Below are 14,034 nucleotides of genomic sequence, written 5' to 3'. Positions count from 1 at the left end.
GATTATCTGTAAGTTAAGACCCACACTTGGAATACAGTGTGTGCATTGCACTTTGCCGTCACAGAGTTTTCTTTGTATAAAGTCAAGTAGCCAGCAAGTAGGAAAAAGTCTGAGCTGTTGTCTGTCTTCACTCATGATTCAGTCTTGAAGAGGAGCCCTGTAGGGTCCAGCAGGAGAGTAAGCCAACAGAGGCCTTCACCCTGACGTTACAATAAGGCCGCAAGACACAGGGGTCTTGGGGGACACTCCAGGGTGTGTCCAGTTGTCATTGGAGTCTAAAATTAAGGTCTAATGTTAATAAACATATTCAGTAATCACTTGTGAAAAGAGTTAGTGGAAAACAATTCTTTTAAATTCATGAGGTATCAGAATAGAAGGATCATAGCAAAACTAGAATAAATATATATGCATATACAATGTTTAGGTGACTTTACAATTATCATGTATTGTATGTTAATATATATAGTAATCATCTCCAGAAGGAAGGGTGTAGGTAAAGAAAGTAATAAAAGAAAAATATTTTTAAAACACTTTGTGAGATAGAACAAGAGGTAGGAGAATTATGACAGAACTAAAGGAAAAGAAAAACAGGGAATGAAGCTGAATAGAGCCAGATATTTCCTGCATTTTTAAACCTCTTCTCATTTTCGGTTTCTGGCTATAGACGTAAGTAACATTTTTCTTTACTCAGATTGAAATTACAAAGACCAATAGGAAAGGTCTGCTAGGGCAGCTGGCTCCTGTTCCCCGATGTCTAATCCCGACCACAATGAGTCAGTCCTTCGACAAGATGTCAGCAGCCAGGGCTCTTAGGCAGGTAAAGGAAATGGTCCATTATTATAGGGGTTTCAAGCCAGGCTTCGTGTTCTCTTACCAGGCACTGACAATTTTATTTGTTTTTATTGGAAAACAATAACCTTGGAATTGAGCTGTATGTTTACGCAAGAGGCATTGCTTCTATGGGTTCTGTCATTTCCAAGTTCTCGTTGCCCGAGAGAAATGGGACACCTGATGGAATTCCTCTGAAGAGGGACTTGAACAGTTTAAATTGTGTTGATTTCACAGAGAATTGTACACGTTGATCTATGCATCTGACCCTTGAGTATCTGGCCTCTAAAGGCCATCCGTTGAGTAGTACCAGGCATTGCTCTCAGCTTAATATAATGGTTGAAAAGAAGACAGGCAAGGCTGCTGCTCTTCTGGGGCTTAGTCTTTAACAGGGGGAGATGAGGACAAACAAGTAAAAGTAAATGAACGGAGCAATGCACTGTGTCATCCTCAGGGGCTCTTGAAAGACTAATTCTTCTGTTGTGTTCCACAGATACGCAAGGTGAATTTTTGTGCCTTCATACATGTATAAAGGTGACTGAACTGCTAGAAACCCAGCGAGCTTCTGTTAGATGTTTACTGATAATGAATTTTCATCCTGCACATCTCTGAGTGTTCTTGGGTAAATTTTTCTCCCTTAGGTTGCAAAGAACACGTCTTAGAAGATGGGAAATCCGACCCTGTGAGCGACACTGCCGACTTGGCCCTCCCGCCTGAAATGCCGATTTTGATTGACTTCCACGCTCTGAAAGACATCCTCGGGCCCCCTGTGTATGAGATGGAGGTGAGCATTCTCGTTGCTTCATTGATACCCACCTGTTTACTCTGTTGGTTGCCCGATAGATTGGGGGAGAAATAGGTTTGGCTCTTTGGTGAGGCTGAATTTCGTCTTCAGATTGGAAACTTGTTTTCTCTCGAGTATTAAATGTTGGTACTTAATGTGATAATAGGGCTGCCCAGGTGGCACTAGTGGTAAAGAACTTGCCTAGCAGTGCAGGAGACCTAAGAGATGTGGGTTTGATCCCTGAGTCGGGAAGATCCCCTGGAGGAGGGCATGCAACCCACTCCAGTATTCTTGCCTGGAGAATCCCATGGACAGAGGAGTCTGCCAGGCTACAGTCCTTGGGGTTGCAAAGAGTCAGACATGACCGAAGCGACTTAGCACAACACAACGTGATAATACATATGGCTTTAGCAGAGCCCCAGAGACCCTGGTGGGTGCTCTTTTAGAAACCCAGTGTGATTTTATTCTTTTCATTCAGTTCCATTTTAAGAACAGTGTCTCTGACTTTCCTCCTTAGAAATTCTATATTCCTATTTATGTCCCTTAATTAAGGATTCTTTCTCTGTGCTATCAAAGGCTTGGCAGAAGGCGGTAGGGAAACAGCCTAGTACATAATACCTAGAGACATGAGCCTGGCTCTAGTGCAGACCAGATGACATCTTTCAGGATCTGTTCTTCCATCGTTATTACTAGTTCCTTTCAGGTTAAACCCACTTGCAAGTCCAGCTCTATGTTGTCTTCTTTCCCCTAACCATCCCTCATAGCGGGACGCCAAGCCATAAAGACCTGGGAGCAGGACTGAGTCAAGGCAGCTGGGTGGAAATAGGCATTTGAAGCTGTGATTACTGAGGTATTGTGATGTATTTCACAGGATGCTTAGATAAGCTTTCATGAAGCAGTTACTAGAAAAATATGTACGTTACTACTGAACTTATTAGTATCTTTCTTCAGAAGCTTTCCCATCACCTTTTCTGTATAAAGGAAAAAAAAAATTTCAGACAATATATCTGATAAGTTAAGCAGACGACAGTCTCCCATCCAGCATTTGAAACCACTACCAGTCAATATGATTTTCCTCACATCTTAAAACTGAGGGGAAATAGTTCCCAAAGCCATCTTGTTTATCTGTTTAAACTCTGAGCTGGCAATTCCAGAAAAATAAATGACCCAATCAAAAAATGGGCCAAAGATCTAAACAGACATTTCTCCAAAGAAGACATACAGATGGCTAACAAACACATGAAAAGATGCTCAACATCACTCATTATCAGAGAAATGCAAGTCAAAACCTCAATGAGGTACCATTACACGCCAGTCAGGATGGCTGCTATCCAAAAGTCTACAAGCAATAAATGCTGGGGAGGGTGTGGAGAAAAGGGAACCCTCTTACACTGTTGGTGGGAATGCAAACTAGTACAGCCATTATGGAGAACAGTGTGGAGATTCCTTAAAAAACTGGAAATAGAACTGCCATATGACCCAGCAATCCCACTCCTGGGCATACACACCGAGGAAACCAGATCTGAAAGAGACACGTGCACCCCAATGTTCATCGCAGCGCTGTTTATAATAGCCAGGACATGGAAGCAACCTAGATGCCCATCAGCAGACGAATGGATAAGAAAGCTGTGGTACATATACACAATGGAATATTACTCAGCCATTAGAAAGAATTCATTTGAATCAGTCCTAATGAGATGGATGAAACTGGAGCCCATTATACAGAGTGAAGTAAGCCAGAAAGATAAAGACCAATACAGTATACTAACGCATATATATGGAATTTAAAAAGATGGTAACAATAACCCTATATGCAAAACAGAAAAAGAGACACAGAGGTACAGAACAGACTTTTGGACTCTGTGGGAGAAAGCGAGGGTGGGATGTTCAGAGAGAACAGCATTGAAACAAGTATACTATCAAGGATGAAACAGATCACCAGCCCAGGTTGGATGCATGAGACAAGTGCTCAGGGCTGGTGCACTGGGAAGACCCAGAGGGATGGGATGGGGAGGGAGGCGGGAGGGGGGATTGAGATGGGGAACACATGTAAACCCATGGCTGATTCATGTCAATGTATGGCAAAAACCACTACAATATTGTAAAGTAATTAGCCTCCAACGAATAAAAATAAATGGAAAAAAGAAAAACAAAACTCTGAGCTGATCATTTAGCTAATGAGCCTCTACAAAGCGATCAGCTACAAGAATAGAACACATTTACTCTTGACAGTAAATGTGGTCCTGAACGGTAGAATCAGAAACATTATTTTGCTTATTTGAATTCTTAAGATACTGTGGATTTAAATTTTGAAGTGTTGAAAGAAGTGGAGCAAAACTTATCTTGGTTGAGAAAGCTGTTTCCTGTTCCAAGTAAACCCAGTGATTTTGTGAGTGACGATGGAGACAGGTTCTGCTCCCGCACGTCCAAAGGGCTTTTTGCTCTTGGCTTTCAGAACAGTCTGTGTCAGTCATCCTTTGGGAATTTACACCAGAGCAGTTAATAAAAACAAAAGATGGATCCTTGTTTCTGTTGCATAGACCCTTCTCTCCCAGCCACATCTGCTCCTGTTAGGTTTGGAAGCATTGCTGACATTCTTAGAGCTTTAGTGGAGAAAGAGCCAAAGGACAGAAAAGAGAAATTTTATAAACACTGCATAACAGCTCTGTTCGATATCATTACAAAAATGGTTTTATTTTTCTTGTAGCATCTGAGCTATTACATATGAACACTTTTACCAACATGAATCCTGTAGCCATTTTCCCATCTATAAATAGCATCTTAGAATAGAAGGTCTGGTGTCTGGGAGCTTGGAACATTTTGTTCATCTTTCCACAGCTGAGAGAATTTATGCTGGTGCAGGGGGTTTCTTTCTCTACCTCTAGTGGTCTGATGACTATCACCCTCTGCCTCAGTGTTTCATCTATGAAATAAAGATTTATGGAACATTTCTTTATTATCCACAAGGGCTTTCTTTGTGCTCGGGGTCATCCATTTTACACACAGGAAAAACCTTAAATGAATCATGCAAAGTCACAGAAGGTGCAGTTAGTGAAGCCAGTCAGCCAACTCAAATCCAGCATTCTTTCCACTCGCCTGCAATCCCTGCAGCCAAGTCGATCCTGCCCTTTTCTCTCTGCTGCGAAAGAAGTGGTTGAAGTACAGCAATGTAACATAAAGGCATACCTGCTATACCTCAGAGTTTCAATTCTTACCAACTATGGTGCTCTGTGTTGGACTGGGAGGTATAAATTATAGAGTTGCTAGAAAATAGAGGAGTTCTAAAGTCCCGGGAAAAGGATACGGCGTGAAGAGCAGGGAGCCTGGGAAGAGGCCCTGGACAGTGAGGGTCCCGTAGGAGAAGAGGAGCCTTCACAGCAGAGAGAAACAGAAGGAGCAGGCCACCAGCTAAGAGCAGGACACGGATGCGGTGCTGCCACGGAAACTGAAGAGGGAGCTGTCTGAGGAAGGGGGAACGTGTGGGCGGGTTTGCTGTCTGTGTCCTGGATCTGACCACGTGGAGGGTGTGGGCAGCCTTGACGGAGCAGGTTCACAGGGAGGGATGGAGTGTGTGAAGAGGGTCTGGACAGTGGGAAGTAGAAGGAGGTTGCCGGGAATTCCTTCTGCCGTTTGACTGCGATGGCTGCACACAAGTGAGGTGGCTGGAAGGGACAGTGGAGGTCAGAGGGAGGGGGTTACATATGGCAGCCTGTTTGCTAATCAGAATAATCCCATAGAGTTGGACTGAGTTTGCTGGAGAGAGAGGTGGTACCATAGGAGCAGAGTCTCTGGGAAAGTGCTATGGGAGGAGGTATCTGTGATGAGGATCCCTTGTGTGACAGATGATGGAGAAAGGGCCAAGGAAGAGATGATAACGCTGGAAAAAAGGCATCTCAGTGCCCAAGGAGAGCAGTGAAGCTGTGACAGAGCTGGTGTATAACATGAGGATGGTAGAGTTGGTGGTCTTGAATACAAGTGAGCTGGAAGGATAAGAAAGTGAGTGGTCAGGGAAGGGAGTGGTGGAATTCAGATTTCAGAGGTTGTATGGATTCTGTTGGCAGTCAGAACTGGGAAAAGGGTGACTGGGTTAGGTTGAGTATGTTTGGGGGGTCAAGGGGGTGCTTAGAGACAGAGAAGCCAGGTTGCATGAGTCTCAGGTACTTGCTGAAGACACCCAGGATGATAGCAGGACTCAGGGTGGTCAGGAAGGAGAAGAGTGGTTTTGAATATAGAAGAAAGTGAGCAGAGAGTGAAGATGGGAAAGCCAGCCGCCATAAACAGGACTTAGCAGGAAGAGGAAGAGGCCTGTCACTCACAGGGATGAACCCCTCCCCCTGGACTGTGCTGGCGTCATCTGATGCAAGGGAGTAATTATGTGTAGGTTTTCAGAAGCTGGTGAGTTAATGTTTATAAAGTACCCACCATGGTACGTGTGTGGATGCATTTGTGCAGTCATGTTTGACTCCTTGTGACTCCATGGACTCTAGCCCATCAGGCTCCTCTGTCCATGGGATTTCCCAGGCAAGAATACTGAAGTGGGCTGCCATTTCCTTCTCCAGGGGATCTTCCCAATCCAGGGATTGAACCCGAGTCTCCTGCATCTCCTGCATTGGCAGGAGGATTCTTTATCACTGTGCCACCTGGGAAGCCCACCATAGTGCCTAGTACATGCTAAAAAAAAATGAACAAATACTAGTTTGTGCAGCCACCATGCACCCTAAAAACACATAGACCCATGTCTAGTCACAAAACTAAAAGTCCCTGTGACTTTTATTATAAGCTTCATTGTTATTTGCTTTAATAACATGACCATCCCTTACTGTGCTTTCAGTTCAGTTCAGTGGCTCAGTCGTGTCTGACTCTTTGCAACCCCATGAATCGCAGCACGCCAGGCCTCCCTGTCCATCACCTACTCCCGGAGTTTACTCAAACTCACATCCATTGAATCGGTGATGCCATCCAGCCATCTCATCCTCTGTCATCCCCGTCTCCTGCCCCCAACCCCTCCCAGCATCAGGGTCTTTTCCAGTGAGTCAGCTCTTCGCATGAGGTGGCCAAAATATTGGAGTTTCAGCTTCAGCATCAGTCCTTCCAGTGAACACCCAGGACTGATCTCCTTTAGGATGGACTGGTTGGATCTCCCTGCAGTCCAAGGGACTCTCAAGAGTCTTCTCCAACACCACAGTTCAAAAGCATAAATTCTTCAGTGCTCAGCTTTCTTTATAGTGCAAATCTCACATCCATACATGACTACTGGAAAAACCATAGCTTTGACTAGACTGACCTTTTTTGGCAAAGTAATGTCTCTGCTTTTTAATATGCTGCCTAGGTTGATCATAACTTGTCTTCCAAGGAGCAAACATCTTTTAATTTCATGGCTACTGTGCTTTACTTTTATTGAAGATGAGTCTGCAAAAATATGTTAGTACCAAAAAACGCTACTGATGTAGCAAACTAACAGTGAAGAGGAACGACAGGAAGGCACACTTCTGCTTGTGTTGCATTCCTTTAGAATTCTCTCAGCAGGTTGAAAAAGGAGTTCCTGAACAAATGAGAAACTTCGTCTAGATTTCAAATTTAGGAACAGTATCATTAGTCACTTTTTCATATACAATAACAAGATCAGTTAAATCCACTTAAAAAAAAAATAAAAGATCTCCCTGTGTTGTGAGATTTTAAAAATGGGAGAGAGTGAAGCAGGTGCTTCTCAGATTACCTCCTCAGGGCAGGCCTGGATCCAGATATGGAGGATTTAGGAGGGGCCCAGCTGTTGAATCTTACTGAGCTAGTCAGTTATGAGATTGCTATTAATAATGGTAAGCTTGGTTATGATTACTTTTATTGATTATGTGAACCTCTTTGGGGTGAGATGAGAATCTTACTTTCATTATCCTAGTGAAGCCAAGAGAAGCTTCCACATGATTAGATACACACACACACACACATATACATTTATGTATATATCTGCATATTGGATATACATACAAATTAGATACATTATGTAAATATTATACAATCCTGCAGTTCATACTCCTCTTCCCCCAAAAAATACCAACATATGAAGAGTTCCTGTATACCTCTGGGGATCGCAGTCTTAATCCCACAGATTGCAAATATGGTGACTCAGTCAGAAGAACACATAAATTCTAGGGTTTCCAGGATGCATTTGATTTTCAGCCTCAGAAAACTGGTCATCCAAGCCATGAGTGTGTTTTGTCCAGTCTGCTAATCCTGACAATCTGTCATCTGAGCATTTGTGACTCCATTCATGAGTATGAAAGCCTCCATGGTGTATGAAAAGTCCTTATCCAGATGTCACTACCCTTAGAAAAAACAGGGAAGGGAGCAAAAAAAGGGAAGAAGAGACTAGACATGGCGATTTTAAAAAGCATCCTGAATAGAATGCATCCACAGGTGAATTCCAGGCAATCCCATCCACGTGCTTCCCTTGCAGGCAGACACAGTCCGCTGCTAGGAATAACCAGGGCGTGTAAACACTAAGGAAATGCCCAGAGTCATGGTAGTAAGTTCGTCCTCCATCCCTCCGACGCAGACCTGCCATGCCCCGCAGCCCCGTTAAGGCTGCACCGACGCTGCGGTCGCCTGGCCCACCACCAGTCACCGGTGCCAAGGAAAGGCCTTCCTTACCGGAAGCGCCTGAGAGCGGCTGGCTCTCGGCAGCGCTGGTGTCGGGCCAGACAGCGCTGTGTCACGCTGCTTCCAGGGCGGACCCCAGGGCCCCTCCAAGCGAGACGCTGCCGAAATGCATTTACAACTAGAAAAATCAGATATTCCTCCAAAGACTTTACGGAAGTTGGCAGATGGAGAGCTGCTGTGGGGACAGCCCCGGCAGGAGCACAAAGCGTGCCATCTGAGCTATAAAAGAAACCGGCGTGTGCTGTAACCATCACCGTGGGGCAAACCTGGGCACGTGCCGCAGCCGTCTGACAGCGCAGGCTTCGCGTTTAGGGAGGCGCCGCGCTCGTCTGGAGAGAAGGCCCACGATATATCCTATCTCTGGCCTCTCTGCTGTGAAAAGGCATCCTGGCCTTTTTCTGCCCAGCAGACACCTGCCCCAGCTCTCCAGACATGGGCCCTCGCCTCTGCAGGGCTCTCTGTAGACAAGCGCTGGCTCGATCCTCTTGTTGCACTCCCCGTGCTGGGGGATTAGCGGCCCCTTATTCTTTGTGGTTAGGCAGGTAGTCTGTCGCGGCCCTGAGGTTTTGGCTTGCTATCCCTGTGATCTGTAATGGAGCCTGGCGCCAGATGCTAGTAAAGCCCCGACAGATGAAGGAAAAACTGCATCCCTCCAATGGCCGCAATAGTAACTAACCAGGTGTTAAAACTGCAGGTGTTGGTCTAGGCTTGGAAGGGTCACAAAGAGTTGCGTGTATTTACTATTTCAGTCAAATATCAATAAATATCACTACTGAGTTCATCAAGAGGAAAGAACAGAGTGAAATTGGCAGTGATTAGATGCTCAAATGCTTAAACACTGCTATCACTGAAGTGTTAGGAATGCAGCCATACTTTATAAGACATACCCTATCATTAACTTTATTAAATATTTTAAACATTTCCTCAATTTGCATATATACATGATTGATAGAATTGTTACAGAAGAAACTGACCGTTTCTTTGAACAAGCTTTAGTTAACAGATAAAGGAAACTGAAGCACCAGTTTGAAGGGAAATTGAATGACAAATGAACTTGAGATACTCATGTTCCACTTTGACATTTGAGGGAAAAATGTTCTAAGCATCAAGCTGAGGCCTGGCTTACCTAATATAACTGATGATTCCACAAAACAGTAGTGGAGTTAGAAACTGGTAGCAAAGCACCAATAGATACCATTTTGAAATTATTGTGTTGAATCTCGTTAGGGAATTCTATAAAATACAAATTGTTCTATACACAGTTTAAGATGGCTGGGAAACTGCATTCAGGAGCAAGAAAGAGCATATATCTCATCTTTTAAATTCGTATTTACTTGTACTCATTATTTCTGAGGGAAAAATACATAGAAAATGGATGCTTGGTAGTTAGAGAATTGTTTATTTAAGAACAAATGACTTTGAAGAGTATGACTCCAAGTTCTTGAGTTACAGATTTTTTTTTTTTTTCCTCCAATATATAATACTATATATGGTTTGGGCTTCATGGGGTCTTAACTGTTGCACTCTTCATGGTGGTGCATGGGCTTCTGTCTAGTTTAGGCGTGAGGGCCCAGTGGTGCTGCGGCATGTGGGATCTTAGTTCCCCGACCAGGAATCGAACCTGCGTCCCCTGCATTGAAGGGCTGATTGTTAACCACTGGACCACCAGGGAAGCCCCTGGATTCTTGACTTGTCTTAGATGGCTGTTATTAGCCTGATCACGAGATTCTCGGTTTGACAGCAACTCCTGCCCTCAGTTCTCCCACCCCTGTATGTTGTTGAGTTACACAGATTTGTCACTAGTCCCATTTTCAGGTTAATTTTAGAACACTTGCCATCAAGCTAGAATAAAGTGATTATGAGCCTGGATGGTTTTGGTTTGGCCCTCCTGCCTGTCAGTGAACTGTGTACCAGTTACTTCTACCCAGAACAGCACGACTCCCCAGTAAATGGAGAGTCCTGGAAACTGGCTTGGGTTTCTTGAAGCAACGTGATAATCAGCATGAATCTTACTCTTGATTCTTTGGGCACATTATTTTGACAAAATGAGTTTTGAGGATTTAGCTATTTTTAAAAAGTGGGATTTGTTCTTGTTATAGCTAACAGTTGTACAGTATGGCTTTTTCTGTTAAATTAGCACAGGATTAAGTATATTGAGGATAATTGTGTAGGGCTGGTTCGGGTCACTCAGCCCTGGAAAAGAGCCAGGCAGTAAAAACAGGAGCCCCTGGCAAGTTCCCGCCCACTAGGTGTCGTTCAGGTATAGAGCATTGCTTTTATATTAGCAGGAACAAGCCTTGTGAACTCTTATAGTGGTTTCTGTGTTTTCCGTAAACAGTACTGATCTTCTGCACGTTGTTCTTTTGCTGCTTTCTCTTTGAATAGATACAGAACAGGGCAGGTGCGAGGTGAGGTCCATGGTGCACAGCGTCAGCTCAGCCACCACTGCAGCCTGGCCTTCCCAGTGTCTAACCTCTCATTAAATACAAAATTAAAATTTTAAACATAAAACCAACTTTAACAATAGGCCTTTATGTTCACTATTTTAAAAAGTGCCCAGTAGCTTCAAAGGATTTCACACATCCATTTAAAATCAGGATTTTCGGCATCTAAGCCCCTTGGAAAAGGAGAGAGCATCCCCCAACCAGCCCTTTAACCGGAAACTCATCCTATAGACTCTGCTGTACCTTAGAGAGAAGGTTACCTCTCAGTGGAAAAATCTCATGTTTGCATTAGTGCTGGCATGATATATTGTGCCCAGTTCCTCTAACATGCATAGCTTCTATAGGAAAAGAAATTTGGAGGCTCAGCATGTGCAATAAAAGTTACCATGATTGTTTTTCAACTGTTACTTTTTATATGTTTTCATAACTTGGATGTGGTAAGCTCTGGTGAGTGACACGATCAGTTTGAGATGGCATTGAGGGCTTATTCTCAACACTAGCGAGGGACTGAGCGGATTTGTTGATCTAATATAGATTGAGATGTCTTGGGTTTATTCAGATTTACATGGACAGCTTCTGGGGATAAAAAAACAAGGCAGTGAGGCAGCACGGTGGGCCTCCGAGCACAGAGTATCCAGGACACTGTGAAGCAGCACTTTACAGCATCTCTGCAGCGATAAGGAAAAAGCAAAGATGAGTGGCGGAGAAGTGCAGTCCAGGGGTTTTAATAAATACCTTCACACTTGGCCTCTGGAGCTAACACTTCTCAACAGCGTGTTTAAAAAGACGGTAGCAATTTCATGATTGCCTGCAATAAAGTTTGGCACTGGAGTGTTTTTTAAATATGCAGCTTAATAAAAGTACTGAGGTAAATAAAACGATTGTGTTTGTTCCTTGAAAATTAGGGCATGTGGTGCTCAAGCATCGAAGTCATTCATACATACTTTAAGGTAAAACTGTTTCTGATAAATGCCAAACCTCTTGATTTGGCAGAAAGCCTGTGTGGCTCTAAGTTGAGCGCAGTAATAAGTTCTTTGAGGTGCAGCGTATGCTCAGGTCCTCTGAAGGGGAGCCCGCCTTTGTGATTAGGTCAGCCTGAAAAGCATTTGGCTGTTGTTGACCTTACTGTTCATTGTCCTTCTTTCTGCCAAGGTGTCTGAGCGTTTGAGTCAACCAGGAGTGGCGATCGGTTTGGCTTGGACTCCCTTAGGCGGGGAAATCATGTTCGTGGAGGCAAGCCGGATGGATGGCGAAGGCCAGTTAACTCTGACCGGCCAGCTGGGGAATGTCATGAAGGAGTCCGCACACCTTGCCATCAGCTGGCTCCGCAGCAACGCCAAGAAATACCATCTGACCAATGGTGAGTGGCCCGCCCCGCGGCCGCGGCGGGGGTGGGGGGCGTGCTCAAAGCCGTGGGCAGAGAAGAGCCTTGGGCTCGTGACCCAGGCGGTGTCCCACAGTTCTGAAACAAAGATAAAGGAGAGCTTTAAATGACCACTTACACCTTAAAGCACAGACCTTTGCTTTTGAACTGCAGTGGAAATTCTAGTTCCCAGTTGAGGACTGTTTGACTGGAACCTGAGCTGGAAACTGATTCCAAGAGTTTGTTTTGTTTTTCCTTCTACTTAGAATAGAATGAAGCTGTTCTTCCACACCCGCACTTACACTGCCCACTAATATTTTGAAGGATTTATTTACCCCAAACATTCATTTTTATCTCTTTGATTTTCTTTTTTCAGAGAAAGAGAAAACCAGTTTAATTTTTCTACATCAAAATCTTTTTTTCCTTTCTTAAAGCTTCTGGAAGTTTTGATCTTCTTGAGAACACAGACATCCATCTGCACTTCCCAGCTGGAGCTGTCACAAAAGATGGACCATCTGCTGGAGTCACCATAGCAACCTGTCTGGCCTCACTTTTCAGTGGGCGGCTGGTGCGTTCAGATGTAGCCATGACTGGTGAAATCACACTGCGAGGTCTTGTTCTTCCAGTAAGTATGAAAAAGCCTATTTATATGTTTTTCTTTTAATTTTTTAATTTAAAATTTTTATTAATAGTATTTAAAAATCTACATTAATAGTGGTTTGCCATCTTCCTATAAATGGCTTAATCAAATAAAGGAAAAACTGACGATTTTCCCCATGTTTTCCCTTCCACTAAAAAAAAAAAAAAAAAAACTTGCTGACAGGAGAAAGACACCAGTGTGGTCACCAGAAATATTAGCTGTTCAGATGAAGATTGGAGGCTTTGTTCTAGTTAATGAATTGTTAAATATATAGCACATGTGTGAAATAGGATGGTGGCTGTGTATTTTATTTTGGCTGCACGGGTCTTCACTGCAGCGCCTGGGCTGCTCTTGTGGTGGAGCATGGGGAACGCATGGGCTTGGTAGTTGTGGCGGCAAGCTTAGTCACCCCAGGTGGCATGTGGGATTTCAGTTCCCTGACCAGGGATCAAACCTATGTCCCCTGCATTGGAAGGCTGATTCTTAACCACTAGACCACCAGGGCAGTCCTGGACAGTAGCTGTTTTTAAACTTTCAGCCCAGTTCTCACCTTTGAAATTCCTTTGAGACCTCCTGTCCTCCTATAGATAATTTAGATTACTGTAATTGATAGATTGGTAGAAAAAGAAGTAGTACAAAATGGAAGTTTGTAGTAAAGACTAGCCATTCTTAATTGCTAAATGTTGAAAAGTTCTGTATATATGAGGCTTTGGGGTTCCAGCTTATATGGTAACTACTTATAAAAACACTGAAAAATGCATAAAACCTGAGAGATCATTTAGAGGTTTAAGTCATTAGATAGCAGTACCACTCTACATTAAAGTTTTGGCAGATTTAATAGCAAACTGAGAAGAAAAGAAATGTCCTTTATTCTGAGAACACCTCTGTTTTAATGAAGTAATGGTGAAAGTAGGTCATAGACTCACCAATTAAGATCACCAACAATGCTCTCAATTCTCTGGGTTTTTAAATTTAATTCAACCAGGAAGTCATATCCTAAACTGTATTTATGTTCTGTACTCAAAAGGAATGTTGATCTCTTTTCTTCACATTGCCCCGGAACTATTGCGTTTCTAGTGACTTGTGGTTAACACCAGCTGTACTACTAAAAGGAAATGAGCAAGTGCTTTAGCAACCATAAACTCTGTAGCTTCCTTGTTCAAATGGTAAGCCAAGTGAAGGAATACATGTTAATGGTCAGAAATGAGTGGGGAGCCATCAGCTGATAGTTCAGCCCACTTCTAGAAGATAGAAGTATCCCAACTGATGTAGCAGGACTGGAGATAGAGACATTCTTCCCAGCAGGAACCTGGTGAGA

At 43.6% G+C, this 14,034-nt stretch overlaps 1 protein-coding gene across 1 annotated transcript in view; it reads left to right on the top strand.

Annotated features, from left to right (window-relative positions):
• LONP2 (lon peptidase 2, peroxisomal) overlaps positions 1-14,034 on the top strand; it is a 92,374-nt gene that overhangs the window by 65,258 nt on the left and 13,082 nt on the right. The window contains exons 12-14 of the mRNA XM_043437814.1: positions 1,470-1,612; positions 11,866-12,073; positions 12,511-12,701. Coding sequence (XP_043293749.1) covers positions 1,470-1,612; positions 11,866-12,073; positions 12,511-12,701 — 542 coding nt within the window. The remainder of the gene's footprint in view (positions 1-1,469; positions 1,613-11,865; positions 12,074-12,510; positions 12,702-14,034) is intronic.

Source organism: Cervus canadensis, chromosome 18, assembly GCF_019320065.1.
Source record: "Cervus canadensis isolate Bull #8, Minnesota chromosome 18, ASM1932006v1, whole genome shotgun sequence".
NCBI classification, from domain to species: Eukaryota; Metazoa; Chordata; class Mammalia; order Artiodactyla; family Cervidae; genus Cervus; species Cervus canadensis.
Note: the sequence above shows the minus strand (reverse complement) of the source record. Positions and strands in the feature narration are given on the sequence as shown.